The 19111-nt window shown below is 34.0% G+C and overlaps 1 protein-coding gene across 2 annotated transcripts in view; it reads left to right on the forward strand.

The window, feature by feature from the left end:
* MICU3 (mitochondrial calcium uptake family member 3) overlaps positions 1-19111 on the forward strand; it is a 93988-nt gene that overhangs the window by 36873 nt on the left and 38004 nt on the right. The window contains exons 3-5 of one of the 2 annotated variants that reach the window (XM_025394110.1): positions 3788-3819; positions 11730-11808; positions 15621-15668. In XM_025394110.1, the coding sequence (XP_025249895.1) occupies positions 3788-3819; positions 11730-11808; positions 15621-15668 (159 nt within the window). The remainder of the gene's footprint in view (positions 1-3787; positions 3820-11729; positions 11809-15620; positions 15669-19111) is intronic. The other variant, XM_025394111.1, reaches the window with a different exon arrangement.

The raw sequence follows: 19111 nt of genomic DNA on the forward strand, positions 1-19111 counted from the left end.
AAAAAAAAAAAAAAAAAAAAAAAAAAGATTTTAACCAGAAACTATGAGAGAAGCATTTAAAGAAATGTAAGCTACATAAGCTAAAACATGAAATCAAGACAGTATATGGTATAGTAATAGTAGCCACTTTGGGAATATGTAGGACCATATAGTGATAGGAAAGGCGAAAACTTAGAGTTCCTTTTTTTTTTTTTTTTTTTTAGGATTTTAAGGCTATGATAAGGATTATAACCTTTTTATTTAATCCATTTGGTACAACGTAGATTCTTTATTTGTGAGTTAGTATAGATTTAATACTAATTTGCTAATAAATATAAAGAATCCATGTTGTACCAAATCGATTAAATAAAAATGTATGGAATATTTATACGACTACTTCTGTATTAAGGTTCTTTTCTGTGTGCTGAGAGGGATACAAAGTCTGTGCACTCAGGAAACTTACAATATTGTAAGATGACATAAGATACAGAAACAACCAACTCCAAGGTAGAATATGGTTACCTGGCACGATAGGTACACAATAAATATTTCTTGAAGGAAGGAATTTCTTAGATGCTAAATAGAATTTTATATCAAATTCTATAATTTTTTCAAACGTATTTGAAGCTGTTCTTTAAGTAATACTTAATAATCTATAATTTTTTTTTTTTTTTTTTTTGAGGCAGGGTCTTGCCCTGTCCCCCAGGCTGGAGTGCAGTGACACAATCACAACTCACTGCAACCTCAACCTCCGAGGCTCAAATGATCCTCCCACCTCAGCCTCCCAAGTGGCGGGGACTACAGGCATATGCCACCATGCCACCAGCTAATTTTTAAAATTTTTTGTAGAGACAGGGTTTTGCTATGTTTTCCCAGGCTTGTCTTGAATTCCTGGGCTCAAGCGGTCCACCTGCCTCAGCCTTCCAAAGTGCTGGGATTACAGATGTGAGCCACTGTGTCTGACCACAGTTTCATATTTTGAAAAAATTTTACTTCATTGTTTTCTAGAATTTTTTTCTTCACAATACATTCACTGGAAGCACACTGTTGGGTTTTGCTTTTTGGAAATAACTTTCGTGGTGATTCTTCTCATAGGTATTTTAAAACCATAACTTAAGAGTAAAAAACTGGTTTTTATTATTTAAAAAATTATACAGGGTATTTTACAACCACAACCTCAGTTAATTTCTAACCAGCACTTTTCTAACATAATTAAGAACAATCACAAAAGATCGAGATATTCATAAAGCCTGTTTTGAAAGTTGGGGTTTTAGAAAAGAAAAAGAACAGAAAAATGTTTCATGTACTGAGTATTAAATCAGAAACGTTGAAACTGTAGCATAATGAAATTTGACTTGTGTTTAAACCTTGGCACTTACTGGCTTTGAAAACTTGGTTAAGTTATTTAATCTTCTCTTTCCTCATTTTTAAAAATAGCAGCCTCATGAAGTTTTTTTTTTTTTTGAAGATTGAATGAATTAATTATGCTTAGTATAGTACCTGGCACACAGTAAACATTTAATATTGATAGGTCGTCATCATCATCATCATTTGAATTCATAGCCATGATTTTTTTTTTTTTTTCCCCTGAGAGGAGTCTCGCTCTGTCAACAAGGCTGGACCGCAAGGGGGTGATCTTGGCTCACTACAATCTCCGCTTCCTGGGTTCAAGCGATTCTCCTGCCTCAGCCTCCTGAGTAGCTGGGATTACGAGCAGCTGCTGTCATGCCCGGCTAATTTTTGTATTTTTGTAGTGCTGGGGTTTCACCATGTTCGCCAGGCTGGTCTCAAACTCCTGACCTCAGGTGATCCTCCTGCTTCGGCCTCCAAAGGAGTGCAATTATAGGCGTGAGCCACCATGCCCAGCCCATAGCTGTGACAATTTTTAAGCAAATATTTACACGGCATACCATTTTTTCCCTGTTTAAAATCATAGCCATGATTTTTAAAAGTCTTTGATATCATTTTATGATGACGTTCAGTAGGGAAAAAAATGGTACGCTGTGTAAATATTTGCTTAAAAATTATAGATCAAATAAATGTTGAGATATCTGATTATGATTTTGCATTATAATCTTATTTTGCATACTTAAATAGAACCTAAATGGTGACTTTCTTTTCTAGAACTAAAGTCAGTAATTATTTTCCAACATAGTATCAAGAATTATTTTAATTTAGATTTTTTAAAAAATTAAATTTTTCAGACATGCAAAAACATATTAAAAATATAATGAACATCAACCTACAGCTTAAGAAATAATATTTCCAATAGAATTGAAGTCCTTCTCCACCTAAGTTATATTTATATATGCAGTAACTTCATATGGAATAAGGAATTCAGAAAATCCTTTGAAGAACAATCTTAATGGCTCTTTAGTCTTTATTTAAAAAGCTAATCATATTGAACATGGTGACATTTCCGACAGAATGAGTATGTCTTTTGTGAATAATTTACCATGGAAATCTCATAGACCCTGCAAAACTCAAGAGTACGTCTAACTTCCTCTTTTGATAAGTGTCTTCTGAGCATTGCATAAGAGCATATGCATGTACTTTTCTACCATTTATTTTTCTTCTTTTCGTACTGCTATATTTTAAGAGCAACAGAATAATAAATATTATTTGCGTTGTTCTGTTCGTTGTTAAAAGGGAAGTGTCTTTGTAAAATAAACAGTATCATACTTAAGGTTATATGCTAAATTCTAATTTGTAGACCTGTTATTTGAATCACTTGATTATACATTTGTATAAACTATCTTGGATAGAGGAAGGATGTTGTTGCTGCTTAAAGAAGAAATCTATCATTAGAAACATATTTCTTCTTTTTTGATTTTAAATTGAGTTGTTTTGTTGCCTAATAAAGAAAAATTACATAGCAAAAATTGCTTTTTTTGTAATTTTGAATTTGATATATTGTTAATTATATAGAAATAGCCCCATTGCCAGGTAGAAAAAGATGTTGGTTGGCATTATTGTAATGTAGCTGAAGTAATTAATATTTACCAGTTTCCTAATATAGCTGTATTACAGGACTTAGTCATATGTAAACCTGGTGCTAATTCTTAGGCAGGCATTAAATATTTACAGTGTTCAAATCTGAGCAAAGGAAATAGCAATACTGACTACACATTTTTCCCAACGTTGTAAGTTTTACAGTGTTTGAGATCTTTGGGGGTGTGAGGAGGAATCACAAAAAGAAAGCAATCCCTAACATTTTATTTAGCTATAACACTCTTACTCTAGTGATGCTTCTTGAATAGTTGTAGGGAAGAACAGGACAAGTTTCCCCATCACTTTACCTAGCCTCCCTTTCCTTTCTTTTTTTCTTTTCCCAATCCTTCTTCATTCTAGAGAGACCTGACCTGTGAATTATGTCATGGAGCACTAGTACAGCAAAGATCACAAGTAATACCTTAAAATTATAGTTTATCTATGTTCATATTATTTTATATTCTAGTTTGAATATTTTGTAAGTATCATTATTTGTACTTTTAAGCCCACATGATGTTTAACATGGAGAAAGTTAACTTACTTTATTAGTCCAGAAAGCCCAGATTTAAGATGATAGGGCTGTGGAGAAATATTTCCTGTATCACTGATACTTACTATAAACGGTGCATAGTATATAAAACAAGCAGATAACATGTATAAGATCCTATCACAGATCTAAATTTTGAGGTTAAAAAAAAACTTTGCCTTTTAGACATAAAAGTTTTGTTATAAGTTGTGGCTGTAGATGGTTAGCAAATATGGATATATATTCCATGAAGTATTTATTATCTAATTATCTTACATTTGTTTATTTTAGTTGCCAAAACTTGGAAGTCACTTTCCAAACAGGTGAGTTAAAGCTCTTGGTGGATATACACAAATTTTATGTGTGCATGCATATATGTATATATAATTATATATTTCATGAAATATATTACGTATTTTTATATATTTTATGATTGTTTTGCAAATCAAATCACATTAGGGTTCCCTTTTTTTTATCTTCCAGTTTGTCAGGAAATGAAAAGGTGGACGTTTCTAAGGGTTGGTGAAAATGTAGATTACTGGTAAATCTCATGTGTTGGTATACCCACTTTGGAAAACAATTTGGCATTGTCTGCTAAAATTGAAGATATGTCTACCCTATACCTAGTAAATGCATACCTGCCTTTAAATTCTGCAATAGTGCATGCACATGTACCTTGTAAAGTTGAGTTTGAATAGACTCTGTGATCTAGTAATTTCTATACTAAATACACTGGTATCTAGTTTACACCAGTGTATATACCTAGGGAAATTCTTGCTTATATGCCACAGAAGTTCATAAGAATGTTTATAGATTATATATCATGGCCCCAAAACTTTAATATATCAATACTATACCATAAATAAATTTTGATTTATTCATATAGTATACTACACAATAGTGAAAACAAATGAATTATAACAGTGCTTTAACTAAGCAAGTCTCAGAAACATAATGGTAAACAGAATAAGCAGTTCAAAAATACAAGGTATAATTCTATTTGTATAAAGTCCAAAACTGGGAAAATGAAATCATATTATTTAGGATACATTCATACGTGGAAAAACTAAGGAATAATTAACATTAAATTCAAGAAAGTATTCGTCTTCAGGATGATAGCAGGGAATATCATCAGTAATGGGCTCAAAGAGGCTTCTAAAGTACTGATAATTTTCTATTTTTTAACTTCACTATTTCTTAACTTTAAATTGCATATATATTCCTTTTATACTTTTATAGGTATGATTTTATTATTTTTTTAAAAAAGAATATTAGAAATCCAGGGAATGTCCTTAACTAGTTAAAGGGAATCCTCCAAAAGCCTACAGCTCATGGTCATTTGTGGAACTTGAGAGACATTGTCTTTCAAGTTAGGTATATTAATCCCCGTTTATCAGTGGGTAATATGCTCTAAGACCCCTGGCAATGAATGCTGAACATGTGGAAAGTACTGAACCCTATGTATACTATGTTTTTTCAATGTCGTAGACAAGAGAACTACTAAGTGCCTAATAGGTAGGTAACGTATACAGCGTGGATATACTGGGCGGAGGGATGATTCACGTCCTGGATAGGACAGAGCTGGACAGTGTGAGATTTCATCATGCTACACAGAACAGTGTGCAACTTAAAACTTATGGATTGTTTTTGGAACTTTCCATTTAATGTTTTTGGGCTGCAGTTGACTTAGGGTCACAGAAACTGTAGAAAACTAAGCCACAAATAAGGGGGAGCTACTGTACAATGCAAATATGCCTGCTATCACAACTGTTCCGTAGCATTTTACTGAAAGTCTGGGCTAGTATAGTATACTAGGGCTGCTATGACAATATATCACAGATTGAATGGGTTAAACACCAGACATTTATTTTCTCACGGTTCTGAGGGCTCGAAGTCTGAGATCCAGGTGTCAGCAGGTTAGTTTCTTCTGAGGCCTCTCTCCTTGGCTTTTAGGTGGCTGTCTTCTTCCTCTGTCTTCACATGGTCTTTCCTCTGGGCATGTCTGTGTCCTAATCTCTTCTTATAAGGACATCAGTCATATTGGATTAGCGCTCATCCTGATGACCTTATATAAAAACCTAACTACCTCTTTAAAGAAAGGTCCTTTCTGCAAAACAGTCAGATTCTGAGGTACTGGGGCTTAGGACTTCAACATATGAATGAGGGAGAGGGGCACAATTGAGACCATAATATGTAGTATGAAAAAAAGAAGAGGCTCTAAGGATTAGAATAGAGGCATAGAATAGAATATGATTGGAAGAAAAATGTAAAAATATATACATTTTAGATTTGTTTAAATTTAATAAAAGTTTAGCAAGATTGCTACTGGATATAAGAGCAGTAAACCAAAGTTAATAAGATGCTCCACACCAGCGAGAGCAATTAGAAACTAGTATTGAATAAAATGCATTTCATCATAGAAACAAGAACTATTAGGTACTTAAAAGCAATTCATAATAGAAGATGTACAAAACATTATTAAATTGTATTTTTAAAAGCACAAGTAAATGGAGAACCATATCATGTTCATACTGGTAATAAGCCATTTCCTTTTGATAATGATCCTCCAAATCTATCTATAAATGCACTGTAACTCCAATTAAAATCCCAACCAAATTGATTCGAAATTAACTTTTAAAATTAATCTGGATGAGTAAGGGCCCCAAAATATTTAGAACAATTCCAAAAAGGAAAGAGGGAAAAAAAAACCATTGAGATGAGAATAATGGGGCTTATGACATATTAAGATTAGAAATAGAGCTATAATAAAGTAGTATTACATCATTGTAAAGATATTTTTTAAAACTAGATCAAGGTAATAGAATATAGAATCCAGAAACAGATCCAGGCATATATAGATAGATCTATAAATCATTGGTAAAAAGATTGACCTCTCAATCATAGATGTTTGAATAATAATTTTTCCATGGAGGGGGCAAATTAGGCCTCAGATTTACTACCATATACAAAAACTAATTTCAGATGGATTAAGTTCTTATTTGTGACAAAAATTCTATAAGAGTAAAATCAAAATGAGAGGCACGAGAGTTTTTTTTTTAGATAAGACTCAAAGCAAAACTTGAAATTATTAGCAATTTTTACTAAATTAAATATTTCAAAGTTTAGCATCAAAACACAGTGTAAACAATGTTAAAAGATGTATGATGCTGGGAGGATATGCATGCAGCATATTAACAGAAGAGGGTAAGTGTCTTGCAGTCATGTAGAACCCCTTTTTTTATCTTTATAAAAAAGATAATCAACTTAAATAGAAAAAAATAGACAAAAGTACCTACAATGGCCGCTGAATATATGTAAAGGAGGTCAACCTTACTAGTAGCTTAGGGTATGCAAATTAAACCAATGATATGATACTATTTCACACCCACCAGGTTGTTAGTTTCCAGAAATCTGACAATACCAATAATTAGCAAGGAGAACAAGAAGGAACCAGGTGAGAAAGTAAATTGGTATATTTACTTTTTAAAAAATTTTTGAGATAGAGTCAGTCCCTGTCACCCAGGCTGGAGTGCAGTGGCACTATCTTGGCTCACTGCAACTTCTGCCTCCTGGGCTCAAGTGACCCCCCCACCTCAGCCTCCTGAGTAGCTGGGACTATAGGCACACACCACCATGCCCAGCTAATTTTTGTATTTTTAGTGGAGACAGGGTTTTGCTCTGTCACCCAGGCTGGGGTATATTTACTTTTGAGTGATATTTGGCAATACCTAATAATGTTGAAAATGCATATGAGAAATCTCTCTTCTAGAAATGCATACTAGAGAAATGTTTTCGTGTTTGCCACAGAAATCCTATATATCAGATCCCCCCCGACACTTCCCGTGAAGCTTCATCTGTATTTACAGCCACTCCCCATCACTCATTGCTCACATTACTGCCTGAGCTCCCGCCTCCTGTTAGATCAGCAGCAGCATTAGATTCTCATAGGAGCCCAGACCTGATTGTGAACTGGCATGTGAGGGATCTAAGTTGCGTGCTCCTTATGAGAATCTAATGCCTGATGATCTGTCACTGTCTCCCATCACCCCCAGATGGGACCATCTAGTTGCAAGAAAACAAACTCAGGGCTCCCTCTGATTCTACATGATGATGAGATGTATAATTATTTCATCATATGTTAGATTGTAATAATAATAGAAATAAAGTGCACAATAAATGTAATGCACTTGAATCATCCCCAAAACATTTCCCCTTCCCTGCTCCTGGTCTGTGGAAAAATTGTCTTCCAAGAAACCAGTCCCTGGTGCCAAAAAGGATGGGGATTGCTGCTGTATGTGTTTCCTGAACCATCAATTGTAATAGCAAAAATTTGGGAATGATATAATGTCAATCATTAGGCAAGTGAATGAAAGATTTATGAAATAGAGAAACCCAGGATAAGTGTAGAAATACAGAGTTAAAATGAATAAAATACATTACAGCTATGTGCATTGACATGAGTAGAACTAGAAAACGAGGTTGAGTAAAAGAGCAAGTTGCAAAATAATATTAACTGACAGTCATTTAAACTGCAAAGACCTTTTCAAAGGTCCATGAAGTCAAAACTATTTTTTTCATAATACTGAGAATATACTTGTTTTATTCACTGTCATTCTCTCATGAGTTTGTGGTGGAGTTTTCTAGAGGCTGTTTGGTAATGATGCCATTGCTCTACCAACTAATGGAAGGTGTGTTTGTGTATTCTTGTGTTTTAAAAATTTGTTTTTATTTTCAAATAAATTAAATATTGATAGATATAACCCATAAAAACAGTATCTCTTTTGGGTCCCTAATATTTTTAAGAATGTGAAGAGTTGCCTTTCAGAACTGCTACTATAGACAACTTCTGTGTAGCCATTAAAATGAAAATGGAGAATATTTGACAGGAAAATATATATGCTCATGATAATGTATTAAATGCAAAGGGTAAGTTATAAAACAGTATGCAGAGAATGATTTAACATTTGCAGCAACAAATATTAACAAAATACTATATAAATACCATATACTATATAAATATGCCTAGCTAGAGAATCAGACTAAAATGATGTTAAAATATGTGTGTGTGTGTGTGTGTGTGTGTATGTGTAACTTGCCACCCCTAGAGACTCAATTAAGTTTGCTCTAAAACTTAAGTTTGTCATCCCTGGATTACAATTAGTTTTTATTTTCTGTATTTACTAATTTTTCTATAATATATAGCTACTAACTGTATAATTTTTTTTAATAGTACTTATTTAAGAAAATTGTGTAACTCCTTTAAAAGGCAACTATAATTCTAGGAGACTGAATTTAATTCAGCAAATATTTATTTTCTATCTACAATATAATTCTAACACTAACCACTCCGAGTTTAAGTATAGTGCCTAACAAGACTGCCCTCATTTCAGATGCTTGTTGCAAGTTTGGGGGCTCCAGGCCACCCACACTCTGGCCTTACTGTCTACAAGTCTAGGAGGTTGCCACAGCTCCCCTCAGGTTTAATGATTTGCTAGAATGAATCATAGAACTCAAAAAATGCAGTACCTATGGTTATGGTTTTATTAGATAGAATACAGAATAAGACCAGCCAGTTGAAGAGAGAGGGCAAGGTCTGGGAAGGTCCTGAACACAGAGCTTCTATGCCTTCTTTGAGAACATGGAGTTGGGGTGTGTCACCCTCCTAGCACAACAGCGTGTTCAACAACCAGAAAGCGCCACTGAGCTTAGTGCTTAGAATTTTTGTTAGGGTTTCATTACATAGGCATGATTGATTGAATTATTGGCCATGTGATTGAACTTAATCTATAGCCTCTCTTTTCTCCCCAGAGGTCAGGCTCGCTAAAGCCCCAGCTCTCTAATCACAGTTATTGTTTCTGGTAAGCAGCTCCCCTCCTGAGTGATCTCCTTAGCACAAACTCAGGTATGAACGAAGGATTTAGAGTCTCCTTCCCAGGACCCAGGGGCAAAGACCAAATTCTTTGTAATATAGCGCTGCTACATATGAAACCAAACTGGGAATTGGGAGTAGGGAGAGAGATTCCTGACATGAGTGGAAATATAAAGATTTTAAGAAATTTTAGAAGTCCTTAAAGTTAATAAGAGAAGACAAAATGAATGTGTTGATTGGATGATTTAGACCAGGAGAAACTAGATTATGACTAAAATAAGCTACTTGGAGTCAATAAGGATCTGGGCTTTGTCATTTAGTAGTTCTGTGACCTTGGGTGTTACTTATCCACTTTAAGTCTTGTTAAAATATGCATAATGAGGATTGTTTTTAGAATGAAGTTATTGTATGAGCCTATTGCCAAACACATAGAGGGCACACAATAAAAGGTAGCTATGATTTTTCAGTCTTACACTGTAGCTGAGTTTAAGCTAGAACAGATGAGGTTGGAAGACATGGAACCAGTTAAAATGGAGAAAGATTAGTTAATATTTATACAGTTACAATAGATATGGTATAAACTAAGCTGTATAAAGTTTATTCAGAATGTTGTTTTTAAAATTTTTTAATATTTTTTTGAGACAGCGTCTCGCTCTGTTGCCTAGGCTGGAGTGCAGTGGTGTGATCATGGCTCACTATAGCCCGACTTCCTGGGCTCAAGTGATTTTTCCACCTCAGCCTTCTGAGTAAGCTGGGACTATAGATGAACGCCACTATTTCCAGCTAATTGTTGTTTGTTTGTTTATTTGTGAGATGGGGTTTTGCCATGTTGCCCAGGCTGGTCTCAAACTCCTGGGCTCAAAGGATCTACCCGCCTCGGCCTCCCAAAGTGCTGAGATTATAGGCCTGAGCCACTGAGCCCAGCCCAGAATATTTTATTTAATCATATGTGAGTTTACTGTTGTCTAAACAATAAATATCCCAGTTTCTCATTACAATTTGGAGCTGAATTATTCTGTGCCATTGCTATTCTATAATCAGATGCACTGATTATTTAGTGGCATATTTTACCTGCAGTGCAGATATAGAAACATGAAGAAAACAAACACAAGAATCCACATATGGGCTTCACGGTGTCCATAAATCCCCTCATTAATGCTCTTCCTGCCTTTGACATACTAAGAATTATACTTCTGCTAGCTCAGCTTTGCAGTTAAACAAATATGATTTATAAATGCCAGAAAGCATTTTCAGGTACAGCTGCATCGAGAATGGTTTGTCTGAAATGCCTTCCAGACTTGAATGTGTGTAAAAATTAGAAGATCTTGTTAAAAATGCAGGTTGTGGCTCGGTAGGTCTGGCATGGGCACTGAGATTCTGCGTTTCGCACCAACTCCCAGGTGTGATGCTCAAACTATTGGGGAACCACATGCTCTGAGGAGTGGGGATCAGATCTGAAAATAGAAGTGGGTTCTGTGTTTGTCTAATGTGTTTCTAAGCAGACTAATTTTATTATTTCAAATTATTTCAAGTTATCTCACCAAATCTTTTAATCATTTTTCTTTAAGATTAATCAAATTATAGTTTTCACTTAGTGTTTTTAACAGACTATACACAATAAATTCAAAATGGATTTAGCATATGAGTAATGATTCAAATGTCTAAGTTCTCCAATAGTTTCCGAGCAGCACTGATAGTTTTGACTTTTTTAAAAAAGAAAAAGCTAAGCAGCAGTTGAAGTCTGTGTTAAGTTAAAACTAGAAACAAATTGAAACAGTGACGAAACAGTGACCACAATAATGCAGTATCCTTGTCTTTCTGTTTCATCCAATGTTATCATTCTCTAAGTCACTAACCATTAAATACTTTTCATTCCTTTGTAACATAATCCTTTGTTCATTTACTTCCTCTACACGAAGCTCTCTAAATCCAAATGTGTTACAAAGAAGAGACATTATGTGAAGCCAGGTGATGTGACCGTTTCTGATCTTGATATGGAAATTCACATTTTTCCATGGTTTTCCTAAAACGATTCCTTTATGACTGGCTCCAGAACTTAAACTCACTGTTTTATCTTGATTTGGTTGTCTTATGTATAACCTCCCATTATTCATCTTATCTGAAATTTTAGGTAGCTGTAATTAAATTTAATGTAGCCTCTTCATCATTTATTTTATGTTTGAACCATGGGCAAATACTGTGTTGTGTGCTCGAATGAACCACAGGCATAACATAGGATAAATAATGCCATGTTTCAGGTCTTTTAAGTGGAGAATTTTGCATGGACATTTAAACATGTTTTTGATCTATTTTATAAGCAAGTGGTTTACCAATTCATCAATAGTATAATAACTTCTGTCATAGGAATTAAATCAAATGCTCGCAGAAACACCACCAGTTTGGAAAGGCTCATCGAAGCTATTTCGAAATCTTAAAGAAAGAGGTGAGTTAACCTTAGTATGTGTCTGTTTTTTAAACTGTATTATGTATACTATTTGTATATGCATATTTTCCCGTACCTAAAATAATTTTTAAATTACATCTATGTGTATGCATAGAGAAAAAACTAAAGAAGAAAACAGCAAAATATTAACATTTCTGAATATTAATGTTGTTCTCGGGTAATTCCACTCTTCATTAAGGGTGGTTTTCATGTTATTGTTTATATATTATTTGTATCTTCCAAATTTTTTTTACAACAAAATGGACTTACATAGTTTAACAAATTGTTCTTTAACCATATTGAAAAGTTTATTCTCTATTTCCCCAAAGAAAACATTTTACAAAAATACTAGATCTTCAAAGGTATATTTTTCTTCCTTCCATTTTGCTCCGAGAGAATCACAGATGCTCCTAAACTAATCAACAGGAAAAATTTAGTGGATACGTCCTTTGATAGCCTAGTTTCGACATGTTTCCTTTAAAGGCCAATACTTACTGCAAATGTACCTGTTTCAACTTACTCTATTATCAGTATCAATATTAGGTTAATTCATTAATTTATACGTTTCCTGGCAATCACATTATATGGCTTTTATTGTAATTTTCTTTTACAGTGTACCTTTTTACACACTTGTAGAAAAAATGTATTAGTCTTTTTAATCTTAAAAAGTAATGTTTCTTGGAAACATATTTTTTGTATCCTCAAATACAGGAATATGCAATATATTAAAGAAATTATATAAGCAGTTATATTTTCCCTTTTCATCAGTTTTAACGAATATTGGTTTGAAAATAATGTACTTCAGCCTGAAGACAAATACTTTGAAGGAGTAGTTATAATTCATATATTTTATTTAAGTAGAATTAGAAAGTTTGTATTGCTTCCACGTGGTTTACATATAATCTGAAAGGAAGAGACACCGTATCTTTTATTGTAGGTGTTTCATAAGTAAGATTTTTAAATCTTCAAGAAACCTAGGCCAAAGTGTCTTAAAGAAATGTTAGAAATTTTTTTCCTGGATATTGTCTTAAAGATTGCCATTCAGATCTTAGGGTGAGATAATAGGATGAGGAAAATTCAAAGCTCAGAAGGATCAAGTAAGTATGGTGAATTTCAAACATTTTTCTTAATATATATACCTCATGGGAAAATACAAATTGGATCAAATATAATCTAAGAAAAATAACGCATGGAAGAAAAAACCTTTTTTTAGTTAAGGGGAAGGTTAAATCTAGAAGTCCTAGGTTTAGGCATATCCTAATCCTTCTCATGTTATACACATGTTTGCATTTTTTTCCCCAGGGATAGAATCTATTCTGCGCCACTATGACGGAAATACTCTGTTTCTCTGCTGTCTCTTATGGTAGCTACTAGCCACATACGACTGTTAAGCACTTGAAATGTGACTGGCATAACTGCGGAACTTAATTTTTAGTTGTATTTGATTTTAAGTATTTTAAATTTAAACAGCTACACCCTGTAGTACAGTGCGTATCTGTATCATATTAATTAGATCATCAGGGTAATACATGATCCCAGAAAGTTTTAGAATCATTAGAGAAGTTAGAATAAATAGAGAAGTTAGAAGAGCCTTGCTTTTTTTAAATAGTGATTAAGTGGCAGAGAAATTTTAAGACTAAACCTTTAGAGCTATTGAAGACATAATTTTATTTTTATCTTTGTTTTATTTTATTTATTTATTGAGTCAGGGTCTCGCTTTGTCACCCAGGTGGAAGTGCAGTGGTACAGTCATGGCTCACTGCAGCCTCAACCTCCTGGGCTCGAGCAATTCTTCCCTCCTCATTTTTTGATTTTTTGTAGAGATAAAGTCTCACTTTGTTGCCCAGGCTGGTTTCGAACTCCTGGACTCAAACAGTCCTCTTGCCTTGGCCTCCCAAAGTGCTGGGATTATAGGTGTGAGCCACCATGCCTGGCTAAAGACTAATTTTAAAATTAAAAGTTTATCTATGTAAAGTATTACCTCTAGAGAAAATGTTATACATTTAAATAATAAAAAATTGATATGCATTCATGAAAACATGTATTATAGAGACTTAATTATAACAGCCAACTGCAATGTGTCATGTATAGGAATTAAACAATGTAATCCTTTTAAGGAACTTCCCTTAAAATTTGTTTTGATTGAATTTTCAAAAGAAACCTAGTTGGCATCTTTCTTATCCTCTGTTTCTAAAGATCACACCATTACTATATGCCTAGCTTTTTTTTTTTTTGATCCTGGATGCCATAAGTAAATTGAAGAGTAAGTTTTATAGTATTCTGTTTTTATAATTGGAAAGCGTTAAAAATATACAGTTCATCTTCAGTAGTATTTTCTCTTTTCCTTGACTATTTTTATTAAATTATAGTGTTTCATGGGTTTCACTTCATTTTTCTTCCCTGTGGTTTAAGCCACCTCAATCACCATGTGGTCCTGCAAAGAAGTGTCTACCATGATAGTCATGGTCTGGACACTTGCTATGAAGTAGTGCTTTACTTGAGGGAAGTCTTGAGTTAACTATCAAATAAAAGATGCATAGCAGTTACTGAAGTTCTTTGTACCAACCAGCATCTCTTGTGTATTCTACCAGGTCAACTAGAACAACAGTCAGTGAGATAGGATTATGGCGACAGCATGCCCATTTCCCAACCCATTTCCTTTTTTTGCCCCTTCTTTTATGCTTTTCTTTCATTTTTTGAGGGATCCCTATGGACTCTTAAGTATTGTATCTTTATATACATTGACCATTCCAGAATCTTTCTCCCATAACATTCATGGCAATCAACCAGAACTATCTGTCTATAGGTCACAATATTCTAGTATAAACAAAAGGGAATGAATGCTTTCAGGGCTTCCTGGTAGTGCCCTTCATGTCTCTGACAAACTGCCTGACAGTGACTCCTCTTCTCTTTGTTCTGTAACAAAGAAGGCAGCCTCAAAGAACATCATATAAAATGGAATTTTAAAATTCACAATCTGGTTATTTAAAGGATTTTTATACCCTTTTACCAAGCATCAGAACTATCTGATACCTAAATAAGTATTGTAGATACAGATTCCTGATGTCAATCTTCTCAGTATCTGCTTGGAAGGTCAGTTCAAGCACTAAATCTAGTTTTGGGTTTTGTATTGCAAAAGCAAGAATTCAAGTAACAGAATGCACTTTTTTATTTACTTCAAATGGACTCCTTTTAAAATTTATAAGTATGGAGTTACTGAGAACTCAGGATGTGATGTACAGAAAGTATAAGACATTTAATTACAATAAAAACTCCTTAGAGTACATATAATAGAAGCATTGAAGATAATTTGAAAGCAGAAAAGTGGTAACTATAGAACTTTATTCTTAAAATGCAAAACAAATACCAAATTTCTAAGTAACAATGTCTAAATGTTTTATCCAAGTGTTAATAAAAAGTAAGCACTTTGCAGTGTTCATTAACCATTTCCAACCTTTTTATTTTTACTTATTTTTTCCTTTAACCTCTGTTGTTGGACTTGACAACTTTTTTATGTTAAGAGTCATACATTAGAAACTAGCAACAAGTTTAAAAGTTACTGCTATGCATTATAATTTTGCTTTTTTTGCCAATGTATTTGACAGCATAATGATTTTATATGAGTATCTATGGAGGCATGTGGAACAAGTAAAGTAAAATTAAATTTGTTGCTTCTTTCGCTTTGATTTTATAATAATAATTGTCATTTAAAATAATATATAGCATCTATTTTTAAACTATAAGCTCATTATAGCATTTATTGCTTCTCAAACAACATTTTATACATATAACTGATACTATTTTTCTTGTAGGTGTGATTTCTTACACAGAATATCTTTTTCTTTTATGTATTTTAACAAGTAAGTATACTTATTAAATTTATTTCTGGATGCAGCTTTATTTTTTAAACAGAATCTTGGAAAGCAGATCTTAGATTCACTTACTCTTGAAAATCAATATCCGTACTGTTCTACAAAATTCATGTTTAATGCCACAGAAAAATGCTAAGCATAGCACTGTGAAGAGTCAAAAACGTTAAATGCTACAGCTTATGGTATAGTAATAAATGCTAATAAATTATAAATTTACTATTATGTATCCATTCTTGTGGTTTTAATCTACCTCAGACTCGAAAGGTCATGACATGTAATAATTTGTAAATTTCCTACTGTACTCATTTGAGTCATATTTTCTGCAAGACTGATGTGAGAGAGTCTCTTAACTATCGAGTCTATCAGAATACCTGACATTCATATCCAAAACTTTTATTTTCTTCCTCTCATGTGCAGCATTTCTTAGGAAATATATGAAGGGTTTACTACATTTTCAGTTAAATTTCTTTGCATTTAATGGAGACAATTTTGTTATAGTTTACTAGGTTCCAGCCATCTGGCCTTTCCGTTCCTTGAATTGCCACCTCAGGAATTTATACCTTCTGCTTTCTGTGCCATCAGTACTTATCCTCAAGATCCCTATGATAATAAATATCATTCAAGTTTCCTTTCAAATGTGAAGACTTAGCAAATCCTTACTTGGCCAGCCTCTCTAAAATAGCTCCCTCTCTCTTTATATCTCTTTGCTGCGTTTCATTTTCTTTATATCAGACTATTTGAAAGTATTATTGGTTTATATGTTCTTGTTTGTCTCCCCACACTTGAATGCAAGGTCCATTATGGCAAAGATTTTATCTTTTTTGTTCATCTCTGTATCAAGAAGAATGTCTTGCACATGGTACCCTCCCAAAAAGTAGTGAGTGAATGAATGAAGAAAGGAATACATCAAAGAATATTGCTAGTGGAATTTCCAGTTGTGGAGATTTGGGAAGATGCATGGAAACAAGAACATCAATAAAACTCTGTCATTAGAAACAAGTCTAAAAATACTTTGTACTTCTTTGATTAAAAAATTCACACCACTGTGTTATTCTTAACTGTGTAACTTAGTGAGGAATGATGTTAACATTGAGTTCAGTTACAGTAAGTTTTGAGAAGAAGGAATGTGTACATATACTCATATATCTTTATTTTTTTCTCTTGGACTTGTCACCTTCCTCACTGCCTAGACTGAACCAATTTTTCAAGACAGGAGAATTACAGCAGAGAAAGAGTAATTTACACAGAGCTGGCTATGCGGGAGACTGGAGTTTTATTATTACTCAAATTAGTTTCCTGAGCATTCAGGGATCAGAGTTCTTAAAGATAATTTGATGGGTAGGGGGTGGGTGAGTCAGGAGCACTGGTTGGTCAGGTCAAAGATGAAATCATAGGGAGTCAAAGCTTTTCTCTCGTGCTGAGTCAGTTCCTGGTTGAGGACCACAAGACCAGATGAGCCAGTTTATCGCTCTGTGTAGTGCCAGCTGATCCATCAAGTGTGGGGTCTGCAAAATATCTCAAGCACAGGTCTTAGGTTTTACAATAGTAATGTTACGACCAGGAGCAATTTAGGGAGGGTCAGAATCTTGTAGCTCCAGCTGCGTGACTCCTAAACCATAATTTCTAATCTTGTGGCTAATTTGTTAGTCCTACAAAGGCAATCTAGTCCCTAGTCAAGAAGGGGGTTTGTTACAGGAAAGGACTCGTATCATCTTTCTTTTAAACTATAAACTAAGTTCCTCCCAAAGTTAGTTTGGCCTAACTAAACAAGAAGCAACTGAATGAGCAAACATAGCTTGGAGATTAAAGCAAGATGGAGTTGGTTAGTCAGATCTCTTTCACTGTCTCCATTATAATTTTGCAGTGGCAGTTTCAGACTTAAAATGAAATTAAAATGTTAGGGCTGGGGGTAGTATTGTACATTTTGTAATAGGGCTACCTGAGGTTGATCCACTCTGCAAAGCCATGGTAATGAAGCAAGTCCAGTCAATGATGCTACCCTGAGAATTAGAGTGGATGCAAAGGAGTGTCTCATAGATGTGTTGAAAAGTTACCTTGTTTGCCAGAACAATCATGGTTGCAATATTAGAAGTTAAATTAAGTACCTAAACCAGCGGAGTGAAAGGCAAGAATAGGAAGCGTTGACTAGGAAAGCTACTTGTTGAGACGGGACAAGGGTATAGTTTAGGAGTGCCAGAAAAAACATACATAGTGGGTTTTGGCACAGAAAGCTTAGGATCCTTGGGTGCTGTGAAACTTCTTTGGAGTTCAGGACTCACCAACAGAAGCTTCTAAGGAGTTTGAATTGAAAAATTATGGGATATTGTTTACATTAGAACTAAGAAAACTGTGAAAAGAGGGCTGGCAGGAAGTGGGCTACATAATCCTGGTTACCTGTCTGTAAGTGTCTCTCTCTTTACTTTGTACTGTTACCCTCCAAACAATGCTTGTAAGGAAGACTTCTTTCCTGTATGTATTTTCAATATCTTTTTAAAGTGTAAAACTTGGTTATTAGAGATGGTGTAAATTTGTATTAGATTTCTAAAATACATGCAAGAAGTGAGCTTGCATAAAGGACTGGCTTCTGTTTCTGTTATTTTCAGAGACAACTGTTACCAGTTAAGAAAGTAGGACACTATCTGTGCCTCTTTTGCAGGTTCAAGATTTCACAACAGGTGGTAGCAAATGTATCTGTGGGGGGTCCCTTTTTCAACTTTGTGCCCCTCCCCCCAGTCATCTCAAAAGAAAAGATTCAGTGTTTTGAGAAAGGCACGTCCACTGTGCTGCTCTTTGAAGGACACTTTCAAGTTTTCTACTGTCCAAGTTTTCTCCTTTATGCTCTAGAAGTGAAAAGGAGAAAGAGATTGAACCTTATTATTTTAAGGTTCATGAAATTGAAGCACTTCATAGTATGTCATCTTTTTCAGAAAAGCAATTATTCCTTGTATTTTGGGGGAATTGGTAATTACATATTCAATCTTCTTTTGTTTTATATTTCTGTTGTTGAAGCCTCTAGAAGTTTTAACTCTAATCTCTTATGCTTAACATTTATTTTCATAGGTCATTTTAGTTATAATTTTCCCGAGAATCGGAACTAGTCCATTGTGTCATGTTTTTTCTTCTGCCGCACTAAGTAGCTGAACATACTGAATATATTTAAAATGTGATGAGTTGATATTTCCCTTTTAAACAAACTAACAGACTTTGGATAAAAAAGAGAAGTGTTTATTTTTAGAAATAAGGAAAGTATTCAAATTTTTTCTCAGTGCTATGCAACAGGTATCACAGAAGTGCTTGTAAAGTGTATTAGCAATTTTTATTAAGTGTACTAATGTATAAAGCAGAAATATAAATACTTTTATATGCTTTTTATTATCTTTAACCAATAATAACATGTTAACTTTTAATTTCTTGGTTAAAGAAACTTTTTC

Source organism: Theropithecus gelada, chromosome 8, assembly GCF_003255815.1.
Source record: "Theropithecus gelada isolate Dixy chromosome 8, Tgel_1.0, whole genome shotgun sequence".
Taxonomy (NCBI): domain Eukaryota; kingdom Metazoa; phylum Chordata; class Mammalia; order Primates; family Cercopithecidae; genus Theropithecus; species Theropithecus gelada.